Below are 18,999 nucleotides of genomic sequence, written 5' to 3'. Positions count from 1 at the left end.
AGGCTCTACAGTGCTGCTGGAGTGTCTATGCACTGTGTACTGTATGTAACTGCTTATATCAGAAGTTTGATCCGCGTCAGTTCAGCATCACTTCCATCAACCGCAAACATGCCTCAAAGAACCCCCCCAAAAAACCCTGTCAACAGTAAAAGCCACCACAGATATATGACTAGACTGTCATAGTAAGTCCCTGTTTTCCTTCAGCCTGTCTCAGACTGCGGCTCGATTTGACTCTGTGTGTTTGTGTGCGCGCGCAAGAGAGAACACAGTCATCAGCCTGGGTTTTGGCACATGCTTTGGCAGCTCAGCGGTGAGTCCTTCCTGCGGTCGCTAAGCGCTTTATTACCTGAGGAAATGGCACAAGCGCCGTCTCGGCTGACTCGCGTAAACACGGTGGATTGGAGAAGTGAATGGACCGCTATTTTAGACAGTTACTACAAGGGCTTGACAAGGGCAATGTACAAAGGCCCCTCCACAGACTCTATGCCAACTGTCCAGGTTATGCAGGCCCTTTTACACAGCAGAGGAACTACTCTGAACATTTGCACTCATACACTTATTTAAAGAAGCACCTAATCAAATGGCAGAAGTGCAGTGCATAAAATCAGCAAGACAGGTCAGCAACATCAGGCAACGTTTACATCAACCATTAGAATGAGGAAAGGTTTGAGTATTTCTATAACTGCTGATCTGCTGGGATTTTTAACACAACAGTCTCTAGAGTGTATTCAGAATAGTATAATAATAATAATAATAATAAAAGTGTATCCTGGGGGAGGAGGTTCTGTGTATGGAAAGGTCTAATTGAGAGAGGTCAACAGAGGATGGCAAACTGCTTAGAGCTGACAAAAAGGCCACAAAATTTAATGGATCCAACCTGCCTTCTGTCAACAGCCCAGGCTGAAAGAGGTGGTATTATGGTGTGGGGAATGGTTTCAAACTGTTTTCATGAATATGACAATAAGTTCAGTTCAGGCTATCATGTCAACATGGAGCAAAGTCTCAAAGGAATATTTCCAACATCTGGTGGAAAGTATTAGCGTAGTGTTCCTAATAAAGTGCTTGGCAAGTGTATTTCGTAACATACTTCACTTGGTAAAGAAGATGAGTCATTAATGTTAATTACCATATTTAAAGGGAGGGTAGCTTAAGTGGATCACTGCATGCATAAATCCAACTGTACCTAAAAGGTTACATATTTGCCTTTACATTAGCAGACATGCTAACCACCGGTGATTCTAACCCCAGTATAACGCACTCCGCTTCCAGTGGTTGCACAAGCATTTGAGGTATTTTAAGGTCTTTACTTTAGTCTACCAGACACATTCTATTTATCCACCTGTATGCTACTGCGCTTGTCTGAAATGATTTAAACTGAGGGTGCAATTAGAGTCCAAGTTCTTGCATAAAAAGAGACTTATAAACCTGAAACTGAAAGACAGGCTAACGTTTCAACAGCAGATTTGAAATCATTGGTAAAATTGGACTCATTTGCATGGAAAACTTTCCCAGAATAAGTCATTCATGGTCTAATGTAAATTTGGTCACATTAGCACATTTCTCCTCAATAAGAAAAATCTTTTCCCTCTTCTTACCAACAAGGCTAGCGCCTGTTTAAGGCCGCTACGCCCTTTAATATTACCATCACACTAAGTGTTACAAGCTATCCATTAATATTTCAACCTGGAGCTCTGACAGCAGGGACTTTAGGCAAGAACGGTGAGCAGAAAAAAAGCTAGACTATTCTCTGCGGATTCTCTGTCCTTCCAATCACCATGTTGTTATTACAGTTTGTAGAAGTTTAAACGCAATCTTTAACAATGACATGACATTTATTTGCAACAGATGACTACTCTTTAATGAATTCAGAGCAAAATTGAGTAACTTCAGTATGTCAAGCATTTCGTGTCACTGCCCATTTGCTGCTCATCAATATCGTTTTTGCGAGGACAGCTACGATGACTGGACATAAATTTGGATGAACGCTATCCCTACAGCCACCAATGCAAAGTGCTTAGCATTTCTGGTTGCAGGCATGCTTCTGCACCCCCACAGAACCAGACAGGTCACTTGCGAGGATGGTAAAGGCCGCTCACCTTGTATATACACTTGTGCTGGTCACTGAGAACCCCTTTATCCTCCTCTGCCTCCTCCTCGTTCTTGTCTTCGTGGTGGGCGTCTACTTTGTCCCCTTTCTTTTCCTGAGCGAAGAGTCTGCGGCGGCCGGCCTGCCGCGGAGGGTCGGGCTCCACAATGTGGAAGCCGTTTCGGTGGGCCAGTCCTGTCAGGCCGTTTTTGGGCTCATAGCGGGGCAGTGCCAGGGTGCGCTGGGCGTTCTCCGAGTGGCCCTCCAGGGGCCCCCGGCGGCGTTCCAGCATCTCCTTCTCCTTGAGAACCTCCTGCTCCAGCTGCCGCTGCTCGTCGCAGCTCAGCTGGTCGTAGCTGAGCAGGTACTGCAGGTACGCTTCCTGCAGCTTGGCCAGCCGGTCCTGCGCTGACCTAGGGATCCGGAGCAGGTCGGCCAGCCGGCTCCACTTCTTCAGGTCCATCACCTGCTGCATACCACCCATATCACTGACCAGCTCTGAGAAGCGCGCTAAATCCACCTCGCAGCCGCCTGTAGGGAGAAAACACAAGGGAGAAGAAGAAAGATGGTGAGCGAAGAAGAGAGATTGTGTGTTTTCTTGTTCCTGAGCCAATCAATACAAAACCCTGGCGTGAGAAGCACATTTAAGGAGCAAACTGGATATTGATGGTAACAGCACTGAAATTCAATCAGTTTCACAGTTCTTTATTTTTGAAACAAACAAAAAAATTACATCATCTTTATTGGTCTGCTGATTAACAAGAAAAACATGATTTCGGAGGAAAACAATAAACGCAGTGAATGCAGGTCAGTGTCCAGCAGTTTAACTCTCTGCTGGGAAGTGCTCCAGCACTGCAGCTGCATTCTTAGTACCTCAGTAAACATTTACTCCACGCGCATAACCTGGACCTTCACACTGAACAGAGTGCGTGGATGGAAACCAAAGGCCAGGGGCTGCTTCTGAAGGCCGTAAACGCTCCGCTGTGCCTCTGGCAAATCCACATAGACAGGCAATTTAGGTGAGCTACCGTTTCCTAACCTGGGCTGACAGTAGGCTTATATCTTAACATGTGCCCTCATCGGGGTTGGTAAAGCCATATGATTTGCCTGTGAGGCTAAAAAGCAGAATATCATTACTGGAGCGTAGTGGAATACACTCACGTCATTTTGCAGAAGTGTTTAACCCCTGTTTGCGCTGTGCAACCACAGAATTCACTTAGAATATAATGGTATTGGTCATTTATGTAGCTGACAGAAAGGGTCTGGGTCAATAGCTCTGTAATTCTTCGGAGTGATTCTGAGTGACTCTGCAAGGACACAGCAGGGGTTCGCACAATGTTGGATGATGCCTTAAAGGTTCTTTCCTTATTTCATTAACATACTGACTAATTACTGTCTCTTTTTAGGTTCCGCTCCCATCCTTGCTGCCATCATTTAAAACTTGTGCATAAAGCGTATTTTTTCTGAGGAGAAAAATAACAATTGCTTCCTATGCTTCCAGTAGTGTACTGCAATCTGTTGGAATGTCGGTTTCCTCCGTTTAATCTAATTTCTTTAATTATAATTCTCATTTGCTCATTAGTAGTCTGCAGTTTGGTGCAAACAGGAGAAGCATAGGCTCTCAGTGTGAGTTCTGCTTCCTTTTAGTGGTTCACCTTGAGTCTTGGTTGCTCTCAGTGGTCCTTCCTTATGCTCTTATGCTAAGCATACACATCAATTTGAGTGTATAAGTGTGAGGGTCAATCTCTGACCTTCAAAAAATGTCATATGTTTAGTTTTTACAGTGTGTGAGTCGTCAATGTAACTATCTTTAATTTATCATGTTATCAGGTTAAAAATTTGTGCGCTACCCTCTCTCTGTATAATCATCTAATTTAAGCACCTTCACAATCAAAAGAAATTTTGTAAGAGACAGTCATAAATTATGAGACAACAGAGCCTTTTCTGCTCTGGACGCCCTTGGCAAAGTTTACTAGGGGAGCGTACCCACATGTGTAGAAAGCGGCTTTGTAAAAAAACATCAGTCGTAAAAAGTGCCACACACACATACACACATTAATGAAATTCACAGGTCTCACCAATGACTGGGGGGTCCTCCATGCTGATGCCCTGAGATTTGAGGTGCTTCTTGATGCAGGCTAGTTTCTGTACATTCTGGCCCCATCGACGGCCCAGCTTGTGGATGCGCTGCACCTGGGTGACGAAGCGCATCTCGTCGTTCAACTTGCACTCAGGCCGCCAGTCTGGGGGTGGCAGCACCCTGCAGAGGCCGCAAGGTTCCACTCGCTCTCGCACAGAGTCTAGGTACGCTAAGGGGTCTTGAAACTCCCGAGCATTGGGCCTGAAGACCGGAACATCCGGCAGGGCAGCAAATCCTGCCCTACTACGCTCCCTCTCTTTTTCTCGCTCCCTTTCCCTCTCCTTTTCTTTCTCCTTGTCCACCCGCGGCTGGGGCTGAGGTGTGGTCTGGGGCTCTGCTGGTTTGGAGGGCTTGCCGTTTGAGGTAGTGTTAGCGTAGCGGCTAAAGGCCGTGCTGGTCTGGGCCCTCTGCTGTGCTTGTCTGATGAACATTAGTTTGCCGGCAGAGGCTCGTTTAGGCCGCTGTCGGGCCGGCTCCGGGTTGGCCGGGCTCTGGTGGGCAGTGGGGGAGCCGGGGGCTGCAGGGGAAGCAGGAGGGGGGGCAGGAGGACCCGTTTTTTGAGTGGGAGAAGCCGCTGTCTCTGTGATGCTGTGTCCGTTAGCGAGGGCACTCGAGGCTTTGTCCTGGCCCAGAGCACGCTTGCTGCGTGTTTCTACCAGAGGACTAGGCTGCAGCTTAGCTTTCTTAGCTTCAGAGACAGACACTCTGGACTTAGCCTCTGTGCTCTCTGGCTCCGCAGCCATGACCGTGTCTATCCTGCGCTTGGAATTGCGCAGGTTGGGTCTCCCTTGCCACCCTTCGTCCTCCTCCTCCTTGATGCTGTGGCGCCCGTTCAGCCGGCAGTTGAAGCGGGCGTTGGACTCGCTATGGATCCCGTTGGATAATAGCACCTGTCTGCGGGTTTTTGCATTGCTACTTTGGGCTTTTCCTGAGTTGGGGAGCTGGGGGCCGTGGCCGTTGCTGGCTAGTTGGTGCTGATTGGTGCTGTTTGCTTTATGGGCGCCACCAACAGCAGCAGCAGAAGCAGAGTGCCTGCTCTGGTTGAGTTTGGCTTTCTTCACCAGTTCTCCTTTCGCTTTGGTGTAGGTGACGTGGCCCTTGGTCACGGTGGCTGTGTACTTCACAGTTCTGGACGGTAGCCGGTAGTCCTTCGCCTTTTTGGCAGCGGCTGTGTTTGCACCAGCGGGAGACAACCGAGAAAGGCCGTTCATTTTTGAAACCTGGAAAAGGAAGAAAAAAAAAATCTTTAAATAACTGAATTAATTTAATTTAGTTTACAAGACACTGATCATGTAATTCTGGAGCCATTTCTATTCATTCATCACCACATATTGGAAGGGGCAGCTGCTGTTTTTAAATTATGTAGAAAATTAAAACAAATTAAAACAGTGTGCATGGCTACTTTACATACACTTGATTCATGTTTTAAAACCAAGACCCAAGTTCCAGTATCAAACAAGAACTATGGACATGTTCTTACTGTGGACAACAATTCCAAGGGATAGACTGCCAACTACCGTTTGTTTAATAATCACTCGAGAATATAGTTTATGGCTGCAAATCCCATCCCTGCACATAAAAATCATTTTTTATATGATATGGTTTCCTAAAGCTCTGTAATTCTGCTTTAATGCTCCAAATAACAGGCTGCAGATCTGAGGCCCCCCGCTGGCTTCAGTGCACTGCAGACGAGGCTTGAGTTTCACCCTTATTGGTTAAAGGCAGTTGTTGGAATTAGACTGGGATGCCCTGCTCGCAGAGAGACCAAAATAAAAAAATAAATAAAAAGAGTTGGAGTGCAACAAAGAGATGGGTCTGCTGAGGTTTCAGATTGTGATTGTATTAACTTTTTTTAAAGTTTAAAGAACCAGGCATCACAAACATGTTCACACCCAAGCATGCACACATGGACACACACACACAACACACACAGACGCACTCCGATCTGTCCCTGTGTGTGCGCATATGCATGAAGAAAGCTGAAATGATGTCAAGAACAGGGCCATACTGTGGTTCACTTACAGCATTACGCCTCGGGACGTTAAAAACACCATGGTCAGCACTTACTGTGCTTAAAGACTGATGCATTACTTATAAAATATATCATTAATTAATCTACACATCTATTATTCTTAACCCATGAAACTTTGTGCAGTCCCAGCATGAATGTGCTCCACTTTAGAGTCAGTGTTAAGTGACGTTTGCCCAGGCTGCGGCGATTCATCAGTGGTCTGAGCCAGAGGACAGACTGACGTGGGCCTCTGGAGCAGGGCGCTGTATTGTATTCCTATCAGGTGGGGCCAAACACAATGAGAGGCTATTAAAAGATAAGGGGGGAGTGAAACGCGATCTCCTTCATCAGTCGTTTCCCCTCCTTGTCAGCCAGAGAGGCGGAGGGAGGGATAGAGTGGGATAGAGAGAGAGAAAGACAGAGGAAAAAAATGCAGACAGTGTCGGAGCCCCAGGGTTGGTGTGATGGATGCTCTCTGCAGGTAGCATGGCAGGCATAAGGTGACTGTGATGTGGCGCTGCAGCAGCTCCACCCTTACACACCGCCTACTTAAACTACTATCCAGCCGTCGCCATCAGAACAAAACCTTGCTTTTCTGAAATGGTAAACATATGATTCTGTTATCATTGAGCGTTCTCAATATTTTAATCTTTACTGTACTATAAACAAAAGCATTCTGTACCGACAGCCACTGCACAAGATCTGAATTGTCAATGTTCTGTGCAGTGTAGTGTATGTGCTTGCAAAGCCAATCCTACTCAGCAGAAAAAGCACACGCTCTCTTGCGCCGTCAGCAGTCATGCGAAAGTTGCATGTGCAGTGACCAATTAGGCCACTAGGGGGCTCACTGACTCCATTAGTGAGAGTCTCCTGAGGCTTCGCGCACGTGAGGGCAAAACCACTCGGCCTGTGAATGTTTAGTCTCCTAGAGGAGGTAGAGCGAGGGAGTGAGGGAGAGCAAGACCGCGAGAGCCAGGGAACGAGAGCGAGAGCCAGAAGCCTCCAGCAGATCTGCCTGTCACCAGTCTGTGCCCAGTAGAGCAAAGCGTCCTCGCCACCACTCCAGTAGTGAGAGACAGAGAGAGAGCGTATGAACTGAGTTGAAATGAGGCTACAGAGCAGTAACAATTGGCATGATGTGAAGAGAGGAAAGAGAGGAGACAGAGAGTGAACTAAAGACGGCGACAGAGCGACACTGCCAGGAAAAAAAAAGAAAGAAAAAAAAAGAAGAAGAAATGGGTGCTTTAGCTGCACGTGAGCGTGTGTGTATTAGGGAGTCCAGATGACATCATGTGTTGCTGTGGACCAGCTGCAGGATGGCAGGGAGATTTAACAGATAACATCTGCAGCTCATAGAATGAACACAAACACACGCATTTAACCCTTCCACTCCAGAGGGGGGGGGGTTCAAAGCAGGATTTCTCAATTTAGTCAGATGACTTGAGCCTGAGGTCGAGTCTGTCCAACAGGAGACAAACGGCAGGACCACAACTCTGTGTTTATGTTATCTGGCTAATTGAGAAACCTTGCTTACTGAAATACACTGCTGGTCTTGCACAACACACCACAACCACCCATACACACATTACAACTCCTACACATGCGGGCGCACACACACCCACAGCCTTCTCGAACACCACGGTTTGGGGAGTGCCGATCGCATCTCTGTTGTCGGTATGAGCTGCAATAGCTGGAGAGTGTTTATCAAATCCAATACCCTGTCCAGACACACTTTCAGGTCACACAGCAGTTAAACTGTCTCCAGTAGCATGTATAATAGCTTGCAACTCTTATCGTTTAAAGCGCAACAGACACAATGTGATGGTAAAGGTGTGGGCAGATATGAGGGTGGTCTCAGTCACTTGTTCACTTCATGTAACTAGTATCTGGATTGACAGAGACAGAGACAGAAAGGGAGGAAGAAGCCGCCTCCAGCGCTCACTTTTGATTATTAGTTAATGTTATTGTGAGACTGGAGAGTGCTGTTGGAGCCGGGCTAGACTGATGCTGCCTCTCTGTCGGAGTCAATTTCAATTCAATTCAAGATTCATTGGCATGACTGCATTGATCATAAACGTTCATAACTAAACATCGTCAGAAGTTAACAGGATATCATAATACTCCTCCTGCTAATAGTTAACAGCTTGCCTTACTCTCTTAAGGAGGGATAGATACATATAGCTACCTGTGGATTTACTGGTGGTTTTGGATAGTACAAAAAATGGCCATATTTTGTAGTCATTTGGACCCAATAGGGCTGCACGATACTGGAAAAACTAACCTTGTGATCCAATAATATGATATTATTATTATATCAAGCAGCAATAATTTGCCTTATGCAACACTTCACACCCTGCAATGTAAATACTGTGCATTGTCCACATTGTGATGGCGATGCTGAAATACTATATAGTGCAGCCCGAAGGCCTATGGTTCCAAATACCACCACGGTAAAGAGTTTCTCTACAATAGCCCATTTCACACCAAACCCACTGTAAATACCTACATCTTAACCACTGAAAAAGATGCTTATGATGCCCAGTGTGTGGCTTCGCCTCCCTTTCATTTTGTATACAGCCAGGTGTGAAGACTGCATGGACAACTGTGGGGGCTGGAAGAACAGCAACGTTGGCACGTCTTTTTTTGGGAAGATACTTGGAGGGGGAGGTATTTAGAATAAGCAAATGTCACCTGCATTTCATCAAGGCTCACCGTTACTCTAGACAGCTAAACATGCTCGCACTTTAGACACACCCCTCAAAGCATCCAACTGCTGGCATGGGACTTGCTGACTTTGCATCACAGAGAGGCAAAGCACTAGGAGTTGGAGATGTGCTCTTACCTGTTTGCGTAGTTCCTCTGCAGCTCCTCTGAGGCTGTGGCTGTTGGCAGTGTGGTTTCTGGCTGTGGTACACTGGCTGTGCTCTCTCCGAGTCTCCGCCCTCTCTGAGCGATCCTTCACCACCGGCTCTCTGCTCTTCGGCCTGGGCGTGCTCTCCCTCTCCTTCACCAGCTTACTGTGGCCGTTGAACACTGAGGGATCAAAACATACAGACAAAAAAAACAAAACGTGAGACCAGATAAATAACGGACGTGTGAATAAAATCAGGGCTTCAAAACAGACAGGCTGTCCATAAATGGTCCAGACACGAACAAGGTGTTTACATGGTCTCAGTGTCAGAAACCACATGGGTAAGTCTATATGAGATTACTTAACAAGCAGACATGTTTTGAGGGGAGTATGTGACCATTTAGATGCGCAGTTTACATGATGTTAGGAGGCGGAGCATAGAGTCTTGTAGTTCCTGTGTGAAACCAATCCAACCAAACCGTCCAAACCAATTCAGTAAGTCATGCCATGTAAGACACTAGAAATGCATTGATAAAGCATTAGATGTATACAGCATTCATAGGCTGTGCTGCCCAAATCTGTGTGTGGATTCCTTAATCTCAATTACAGAACTGGCATTCTCATAGCAGTTACTGCACCAGTCATCACGGTATTTCCTCAAGAACTTCCAGTAATCGCTGAATAATAACTCTGCAGTTTAAAAGGGGTTAACGCCACCAAACTGGTCTCCATGCACTAGGATTTATACGCTTTTCATTCCTAAATCACTCCTCAGAGTGACTTATTAACACATATTCAGCCTGCGCTCTTTATTTATGACAGCCCGGCTTTATTTTTACTGGGTTTTAATATCAACAGGCCTGACCGTGTGGGAAAAAGCTCAAACGTGAGCTCTGTTCAGCCCTCGTCTGGAGCAGCTACTGCGGCCTGAACTCAATAAAAGGTGTTTAATTTAGAAATGTAAACACACCACTAGGTTACTGAGGTACAGTGTATGAAAGCTGAGCACTGTGGTTTCTCTTGCTCAGAGACAGAAGCAAACACACACACACTCACACAGTCTGCCTGTGCGCCATATTAAAGTGTCAAGTTTGACATGGGCCAGCACATACAGGGGACTGCCTTTGGCTCCACAGCGGGAGAAAGAAGGGGAGCAGAAGAGGTGAACTAGGGCGAGGAGAAGGTAAAGGAGGGAAAGCACAGGAGGGTTTACAATCCAGTCTTTTGCATACAGCCGTGCATGTATCACTGCTGTTGGAACAAAACCTTGTATTGGGACACTCTGCATGGTCAGTACTTCGCAACACCCACTTTAGCAACTATTGCAGCTTGTAAATGCTTTTTTTGTAGCTATTTGTAGACCTTTCAGTTCTTGTTTTTTTAACCTATTCCTTCTTGTGAAGGGCTTCTGGCTTTGTAGGATTCTTGGCTTCGTCTTGCTGCACTGTTCTTTTGACTAAAATGACATTTAGGTTGAGTAACTGAGAGCCAAGGCCTTTTAGGAAAGTCTGTATACGCAAGTGAGCACAGCATGCTAGTTTAATTATTGCCTTTGCTTTAACGGTCTAATATGTATGTATCGTAGGTATGGTTAAACTTGTCCATAACCAACACATTTATCCATAAGCTACTACTACTTTGTCTGTTGCATGGCAGCTTTTGGACAGACACCAGGGCATTTTGGGAAATGTAGTGCCTGTAGCGAATCTGTGTGGCATGTCCTGTAGTTCAGCTCAGCAATTCAGGACACAATTGACTTTTTTACCATTGTAAAAGTGGGGCACAGCAACCTTTCACTAATAAATTGGGTCTAATGACTGCCCTGAAACTCTGCATCCAAAGATAATCCAAAAGTCTTCACATGGAATTAACATGGAATTTCTATAAAAGAGCAGTTTAGTATTCCTGTCTTTATTTTTTTTCTTTCATCCAGAAAATGTACAAAATTCACACAGATACACATGATAGCTTGATCTGGCCTGGCTGACCCTGGTGTGTAAGCCTAGAGGGGGAACTCTATACCTTGGCCTGGTTACAGTGGGAGTCCACACAGAGGTGACTGGGAACGTGTGTGTGTCTAGGAAGACCTGTTTAAAAGCTGGTGCTTGGTGTACTGCCAAAGACTGCTGCACACTAGAAATATCTAATTTTATAGGTTAACCCAGAGCACAGTCAGAACACAGCAACATGATTCAGATAGACAAAAGACAAGCATCACCTAATGATCCGGCTTTCTTATCTGCTACATTGACAGCCACACACACACACTGATGGACGGATGCGTGTGTGCATGGCAGTCTGATACTTTGATTGCTACTAAGCACGACACGCAAACCGAAGCGCGTGCCACTGATAACACAGCAGCGCAATTACACAGACCTGTCAGCTCATAACTTTCATTACCACTGACACACTGTTTTGTTTTTAACACGACGTTTCATTAACAAACACCTCTGACACTTCACCAAACGCCCCCCCCAAGTACATGCGCATACACACATTCAGAAGGAACGCAAGAGAAGGAGGTTTCCTAGATAAGTGTGTCATTGGAAGAGTAAAAGAGAGAGAGAGAGAGAGAGAGAGAGAGAGAGAGAGAGAGAGAGAGAGGGGCAGAAAGAAACAGAATGTGTGCTTGAGCGCACGTGTGAGGTGCTCAGGTGTAGAGCGTGCAGTGGTGTGTGCGCGCGCGTGTGTGTGTGTGTGTGTGTCTCTCCACACACAGCTGTGAGCTGAATGCATAAACACCTTGTTACCGCCTTTCTCACCAAGTGATAATTGGAGTGGAAAGATGGAAGCGTTGTGTCACTCCCACATGAATTTCACTTTCTCCATGCAGGATACACACACACACACACACACACACACACACACACACACACACACACACACACACACACACTTTAGTCTTGCATCAGACACTAGTCTCTCCTCCTTTAATGTAGACCATTAAAATGTGCCAAACTGTGTATCAATACTCTAATTCCTCAGATGAAATGGCTTTAGCCCCATCACAGCATATTATCATACCACTGCTATCACATCAAAACCTCATCAGAATCTTTTCATTCTTTACACTCTTTGAAAACACCAGCTGCCCTTTAGGTTGTGTGAATAGTTGTGGGGAAGGGTCTAACATAAATGATTAGAAATGATCTGGATTCAAATCTCATATGAACTTCCTGATGTTTTTTTTTATCATAGAGATTAATGTCAAATGTAAACACTGAGAAGGTTTACTTTTTAGCACATGTAGTCCATATCTAAAACAAAGCTGTGTAACCAGCCCATTCTGAAGTTTATCCCCGCCTACTCACACAGACGTCAGACGTGTTTCAGCCTGGACGGCTTTTTGATGTACAATAAAAGGCAGCCAGTCCGAATGGAGCTAAATCAGCACAGACTTGTGTCCTGACAGGAAACCAAAAAAGGTTCCACATGTTCGCTACTCTAGACTTACCCTGTCCGTTCAGTTTGCCAGGAGGTTTTCCTTTGCGGGGTGTAGACTGGCACGACGTTGACGCCACGCTGGGTGGCTTTTCTTCCTCGCATTCTTCATCATCCTCCAGCTCATCCTCATCCTGAGAACTGCCAAAGTTGACCATGCTACTGGGCAATGCTGGTGAGCCTGAGAGAAAGAGAGAGAGGGCGAGAGAAAGACAGAGAGGGACAGTTAAATGTATATTCAATCCAATCATCCCACCTTTTAACACTTTGCTAATAATATGTTCTAATATCTACTAGTAGGTTTGGTATCCGACGTGCACTTCCTCTGGTTCAGAATGGGAGATGCTAGGCTAACCTTGCTACTGAACACCGTCTAGCCTTAGACGGTCAATCTCATTTCTGTAAACATGCACGCAAAACACGACCAGATCTTCACTTGTTTCACGCAGACAAACCAGTGTGGTTTAGAACACAGCTTGACTTACTTTAGACTATAAAAACAAATTTCCCAAAGCTGACTGTTGGGGTCGGGCTCCAATTTTAGCTTCAATGTTTAAATTAGGTCCATTCAGTTGCACTATTTAATAAAAAATGGGACTGCTTGCAATGTTAGCCTAGCATCTCCTGTTGTAAACTAAAGACGCAAACATCAGACATCAACTTGCTGATTGGCTGATCAACTGCATCCGCAATGGTGCTCGACGCTTAGTATTTCTGGAGTGACCGTGCAAAACATTGCAGAAGCCCTGCACGATGAAGCAAGGTCAAGCTTGCCTGGAAAGGTTAATGTGACATCCAGGCCTACACTCGATCAGTTCCGGATATTGAGCTAAATGGCGATTGGCATCGGCCCCAAAAACACTGATTGTTGCATCTCTAAGATACATACATATAGACACACATATATAGGTATACATATTTGCTATTAGCATATTTGCTGAGCGACAGCTTAGCTACAAAAGCCAGTTTAAAACTCAAGTCGAAGCTTTTTGACCATTTTCTTCTTTAACCTTTAACTGTAACCTTTACGGAAGCTTTCCGGGAACCTGAGAACAGAAATGGTGATCATTTTGTGGAACAGAATTTTTATCATGGGTTGAATGTTTTTATCCCAATTTTTCAATAGAAATTTATATTGTTGTGGGACACCAGTACCAGAACAGATGACATCACTTAGCATTAGCTTCTAGCTTACATTAACCTTTTGATCATGAAACATTTGATCAGCCTCCTATAAATGATAAAAAAAAAAAAAAAAACATGCCTGATATCTGACCTAAATCACTGAACAAACAGACTTTCATGAGCAACAAAACAAGCAAATGAAGTGACCGAATGACTGGAACCGGAGCGCATTACACACAGACTCGAATAAAACAATGCAGATCGCACCGACTCGCCCGAGACTAATTCTCTCGTGCGCCACTGCGCATTCTGATAATGACCAGACAATAAAACAGGAGGCAGGATTTCAGGGCCGGTTCATATTAGCCCCAGTGTTTCTGACCTAACTGAATTACAGAAGGGAATGAGACATTTCTCCCAGCATATGGACTGGCAGCTATGGGATCTGTTCGGCTAATTGGAGAACAATGGATTAGCTAAGGGGAAGTGGCATGTTAAAGCGACGCAAGATCAAGAGAAGGAAAGAGGCAGCGTTGCTGTCTGAGGGTGAAGTGAAAGAGGGCAGGCAGTAGGGCTGGATGATACAGACGCAATGTGATTATACTGTAGTCTTTGTGTAGTTTGAGCAGGGTTTTAGATACTTCAATTAAAACGGCTCATTTTAAAGCGCAGCAAATTTGCACGTATGAAAAAGCAGCAGTGTATTGCACTGGCAGTAATGCAAAGGCTAATATTAATAAGCAAGATATTGTGCAGCTCGAGGGCCATGTAGAGTTAACCTTGTGGCTACTTGGGTGTCTCCATTGAACAGTAAGTGAATTGGTTTGTTATGAACCATTATCTGACGACTTTCAAGTTTCAGCCACACTGGGCAAGTGCTGTAAGTGCTGTATGTCATGGTCATAAGTGCAGGTGTACGATTCATTCAGATACTAGTCGTAATGCATAATGGAAGTGTATTTTTATTATCTTTTTGTAACATGTGCAGTTGAAATTCCTTTAAGAAATCTAAAAGAACGTGGGTCAGGTTTTTTCCCCCCTCCTTTCTGAAGATGAAATAAGTACAGACAAAATACAAGCCTCTAGGAAGCAGCTGCTGTTTTTTTGCTACAGTATGTTAATAGGCAACAGTCTCAAACCACATAAGCAAGTCCACTGGATATTACTGAACAACTCCACCCGGTCCAATGCAAATGTGATCATTCAGACTTGCGCTTAGCATAAAGCTAATTGGTGTGGGCTTCTATTGCTTGTTAACTATATTTTTTTTAGGCTAGTATTAGGCTGGAGATGTTGCCGAATGTATGATGGCTGACTCGCGTAACCTGTGTCCGCTTGGTGCATTGGTGGTGCACGTCCACGAGCATACACACAAAAGCAGTAGGGGCAGTGCAGGCACTCAGCAGGATCAAAGTTGTGAAGAGAGGCTGTGCGATCAATTACCCACATCTGTCCAATGTTTCCTTGCCGGTTCACAGTGACAAACATGCTAGTCAGAACAGCCTAGTCAGTGTTCTCTAGTGTTTATCTTCAGTGACCCACACAGCACGTACAGGATGCTGACCGTTGTCTACACGAATGCATGGTCACATATATCAAGTACATCCCTAGTCTTACAGTAGCTGTGATGTAAAATTAAAAGACCAAACATGTCTTGTATAGCAAGCAAATGTATGGTAAGAGTAGAAAGGGTCTAACATCTTTTATTATTTGTTATTCATTTATTTCTAGATGTTCTGCTTTAAAGCAGCAATATGAGAGAACTTTCATTTCTTGCTCCTGCACTCCCCCTACAGTCAGCAAGTGGAATTCTCACCTCAAGCCACCTTAAACAACATGCTCTTCACATACATTTTAGAAGCTGAGGGATACAGAACAGTCACTGAAAGAAGCAAGTGCGCCGACACTAGAGCTGGGCAATATGACTACTTTATCGTACCGTGATTAAATTTGTTATTGTGGTACACAATATGCTTTTGTGAGTGTTTCGTGAATATCGTCAGTGCATAAAGAGCACTAATTGACTGCACGTTTCATTACAAAGAGTGTAATCACACCGTTGGTGCATTTTGTCTGCATGACAAAATATTGCAATAAATATTGTATATCATATAATGTGTCTTTCAATATCGCGATATAATTTTTTATCTCTAACTGACACTGTAGAGCAATATTACAGAATTGTACAGAAACATAACTTGGGTTAAGCAGCGTTATATAGTTCATGATAGCGCTGTCCTGCTCACTTCACCAGAGTTACATAGTGCAGTAGCAGCGAGCCAAGGTGACAGAGGTGCTACTCTCCCCCCATGACTGGTCAGTGGAGCTTCAACAGGGTTTTCTCAGGTATAAATGCTTCATAAAGCTGCTTTAAGGCACCAGTGCTGAAAGCTTGCAGCATTTGCTACACCTGGTTGAGGGGTAGTGTTATCTTTAGGCCGTATTTCTGAGAACACTCATGAATGAATGATAAGCAGGATGGGTGAGGAGCTCTCGCTGGCTCTCCACACAGCTAATACGCATGGCTGCACCCTACATTGATGGGTCCCATGCTGAGGGAAGGAGGGCGTGGCACCACACGTACTAAATTCAACAACAAAAAAATACTAATAAAATAAAAACAGCTTTTTGTGTAGTTGGATTTCATGCACCAAATTACTAGTGGAAGAGCTAGTGTCTTTGTTCTTTCTTATGTATTTGCATTATTATGATTATGATTATTATTATTATATCCACTTATTATAGTCCGCTTTCTTTCACTCCCAATGAAGCACCTTGACATTATATGTAAGCAAACACTACTACTACTACTACTACTACTGCTAATAATAATACTACATTTGCAAATCATCATCATCCTCATTATCAGTGGGGTGAGCCTGAATGAGGAATCTCACATCTGCAGGTCTACGAGTGCACCTTAAAAGGTCAGAGCCAAGACTGTGAGGTCAAAGCTCACAGGCCACAGGAAACAAAGGGCTGATTAAGAAGCATAGTCTGACAACATGAGCTAAAGCGCTTCTGTTATAACACACACACACACGCACGCGCGCAAAAACACAGTCACCAGCTGCGTTAAGATGGAGGCTGTTTTAATGGCCGTTGTAATTATAGACCTTTTTGGTCAGTAAAGCCCAGCACGTCTCCATTTGTATCAAAAAGCCTTTATGTTAAGCCCTCTAAAAAGAGGCAGCAAATTCAGGCATAATACACACACAAACACACGCGCGCGCACACACACACAAAAACATACACACAATTACTATAAATTTAAATAACAAATAAATAAAAGTACATTTTGATGGTAAAGTGTGTAAGAGCAACTAACCTTTATTTTGCCACGCAGAATAACCTGAAATTAAACGTACAGTAAAGGCTGGGATTAGTCGGACATCAATCAGAGGGCGGATCATCTCACTACACTTAATGGATAAAAACTATAAAAATAAAAATAAAATGAAAATCTTTAGAAATCACATGTTACAATGCCCGGTAGTCATGGACAATGGGATCAATCATGTGTGGCGACATTTCGGGGGTATGCATACCCCCTGATTGAGGTGGTCATTATTACTGAGAGGGCCTGTGCTGAAGGCCGTGGTGTGGGAGGGGGAGCAGGGGAAAGTTAAAAAGTTACTGCAGTGAAAGAATTAAACGGGAGCAACCGCGGAGCTCCACACATAAAGAAAGAGAGAGAAAAGAGCACAGTGCATGAATGAACCAAATACTTTAAAATGACCTCTGTCCAGTTTAATGATACAAAGGGGGGCAAGCAGAACAAGCTCTTTGAGGAAAAAATAAATAGTTCAGCCAAAGTCAAATGAACAATTTACTCAAACTCACGCCAAATATTGACCATCGGCCAAGACACTTATTTATTTAGACACTGAGAATACAGCAACACTGGAACTGCAACATCTGCATCCAGATGCACTGTGTTTAGTGTTTATAGCAAAACCCTAATTTACAACACAAGTCCATAAATTAAAATGAATACATAAATAGCTTTGCACTAAAGATACACAGCTAATGTAGCTAAGTAGTAATGGAAACCCCCCCCCCCCCCCCTCCTCCTCATTTTAGCATTGTGCTAATGGTGCAAACCATATGGAGTTAAGCAATCATTCTCTACAGATTTCCAACATCTGGGCTAAGGAGAATACTGTGTCAGTTCGAGCCATTCTTTTAAGCAATGTACATTACATGCAGGCAGATCTATACAGTGCTTTCTCCATTCCACTGGTTTAAGAGTGTGTGTGTGTGTGTGTGTGTGTGTGTGTGTGTGTGTGTGCCTGTGCCAGAGACAGAAAGCAAGAGAGCGCTCTCTACAACCCAGCACATCTGTCTCAGCTTTTCACCTTTTTAAACAACTTAATTCCTCAAGAGAAAAGCAAAGGGTGAACAACAGAGCAAACAAACAAAGCAGAGCCGCGTACAATCAGCTCCAAATGAGTCAGCTCATTAAGAAAATGACCGCTATTACTCTGCACTCCTGCTCTTAGTGGGGCAAGGGGTCAAAGGGCCAATAGCTCTCAGGCTTGCTGGACAAGCAGGGGGGGGGAGTCTGACAGGCTGAAATTAGGTTTGCAGAAGTGAGCACTCCCTCTACAGTCAGGAGCCGAGCCGCGAGGACATCTAAATTCGGAGAAACCAAATGTTACAGCTTGTAGATCTGTCTGAAGTCTGGTCACATCCGGGTCACCTGTGCTGAGTTACAGCCTAGTTGGGACAGATTTTGGTCAGGTCTATACAGATTTTTGCAGACTGTAGTCTAGTTGGGACAGAAGTCCGTCAGGTTGCGGCCCAGTTGGGACAGAATTTGACCAGGTTACCGTCCAGCTGTCAGGATTTGACAAACTTTGTCAGACCAGGTGGGGAATCAGTTTTTGTGGGACTTTAGTTGGATTCAGACAAAATTCTGCTGAGATACAGCCCAACAGCAACAGAACTTTGCCGGATTTAAACGGAATCGGGCCAGGCTACAGGCAGGCTCAAATACTAAGCCTGCTGTGGGAGAGTCAGGTCAGACTCAGCCAGAATGTTCTTGGTCGAACTTCAAATTTGGAACCAAAATTTCAGGCGTGATTGAAGTTCTGGACTGCAGTGAGGAAACCCAACACAGGATGCTGCTGTCCTGTAATCTGTCACAGACGCCCCTCAGTGTTTATATCCTGCCCCAGGGGAGGGCTGGGTAGGGCACCGGAACTGGAGCTGCTGGAGCCAGCCACCGCAACGTCACAGACTAGATTTAACCAGATTTATAAGCACCATTCTGCTGCCCGTCTCACTATTTCATGCTGCTCTCTCGCTCGCTCTCCCTGGCACCGGCTCCAAGGCTGTCA

General features: G+C 44.8%; 1 protein-coding gene across 2 annotated transcripts in view; it reads right to left on the bottom strand.

The window, feature by feature from the left end:
• Positions 1-18,999, bottom strand: part of jarid2b (jumonji and AT-rich interaction domain containing 2b) — a 145,274-nt gene that overhangs the window by 10,020 nt on the left and 116,255 nt on the right. The window contains exons 5-9 of one of the 2 annotated variants that reach the window (XM_072675841.1): positions 16,986-17,009; positions 12,546-12,713; positions 9,080-9,270; positions 4,165-5,446; positions 2,097-2,617 (exon numbers count right to left, since the gene is read on the bottom strand). In XM_072675841.1, the coding sequence (XP_072531942.1) occupies positions 2,097-2,617; positions 4,165-5,446; positions 9,080-9,270; positions 12,546-12,713; positions 16,986-17,009 (2,186 nt within the window). The remainder of the gene's footprint in view (positions 1-2,096; positions 2,618-4,164; positions 5,447-9,079; positions 9,271-12,545; positions 12,714-16,985; positions 17,010-18,999) is intronic. The other variant, XM_072675842.1, reaches the window with a different exon arrangement.

The sequence above is a fragment of the Salminus brasiliensis genome, chromosome 3 (genome assembly GCF_030463535.1).
Source record: "Salminus brasiliensis chromosome 3, fSalBra1.hap2, whole genome shotgun sequence".
Lineage (NCBI taxonomy): Eukaryota > Metazoa > Chordata > Actinopteri > Characiformes > Bryconidae > Salminus > Salminus brasiliensis.
The sequence above is the reverse complement of the archived record's forward strand: the minus strand, read 5'-3'. Positions and strand labels throughout refer to the sequence as shown.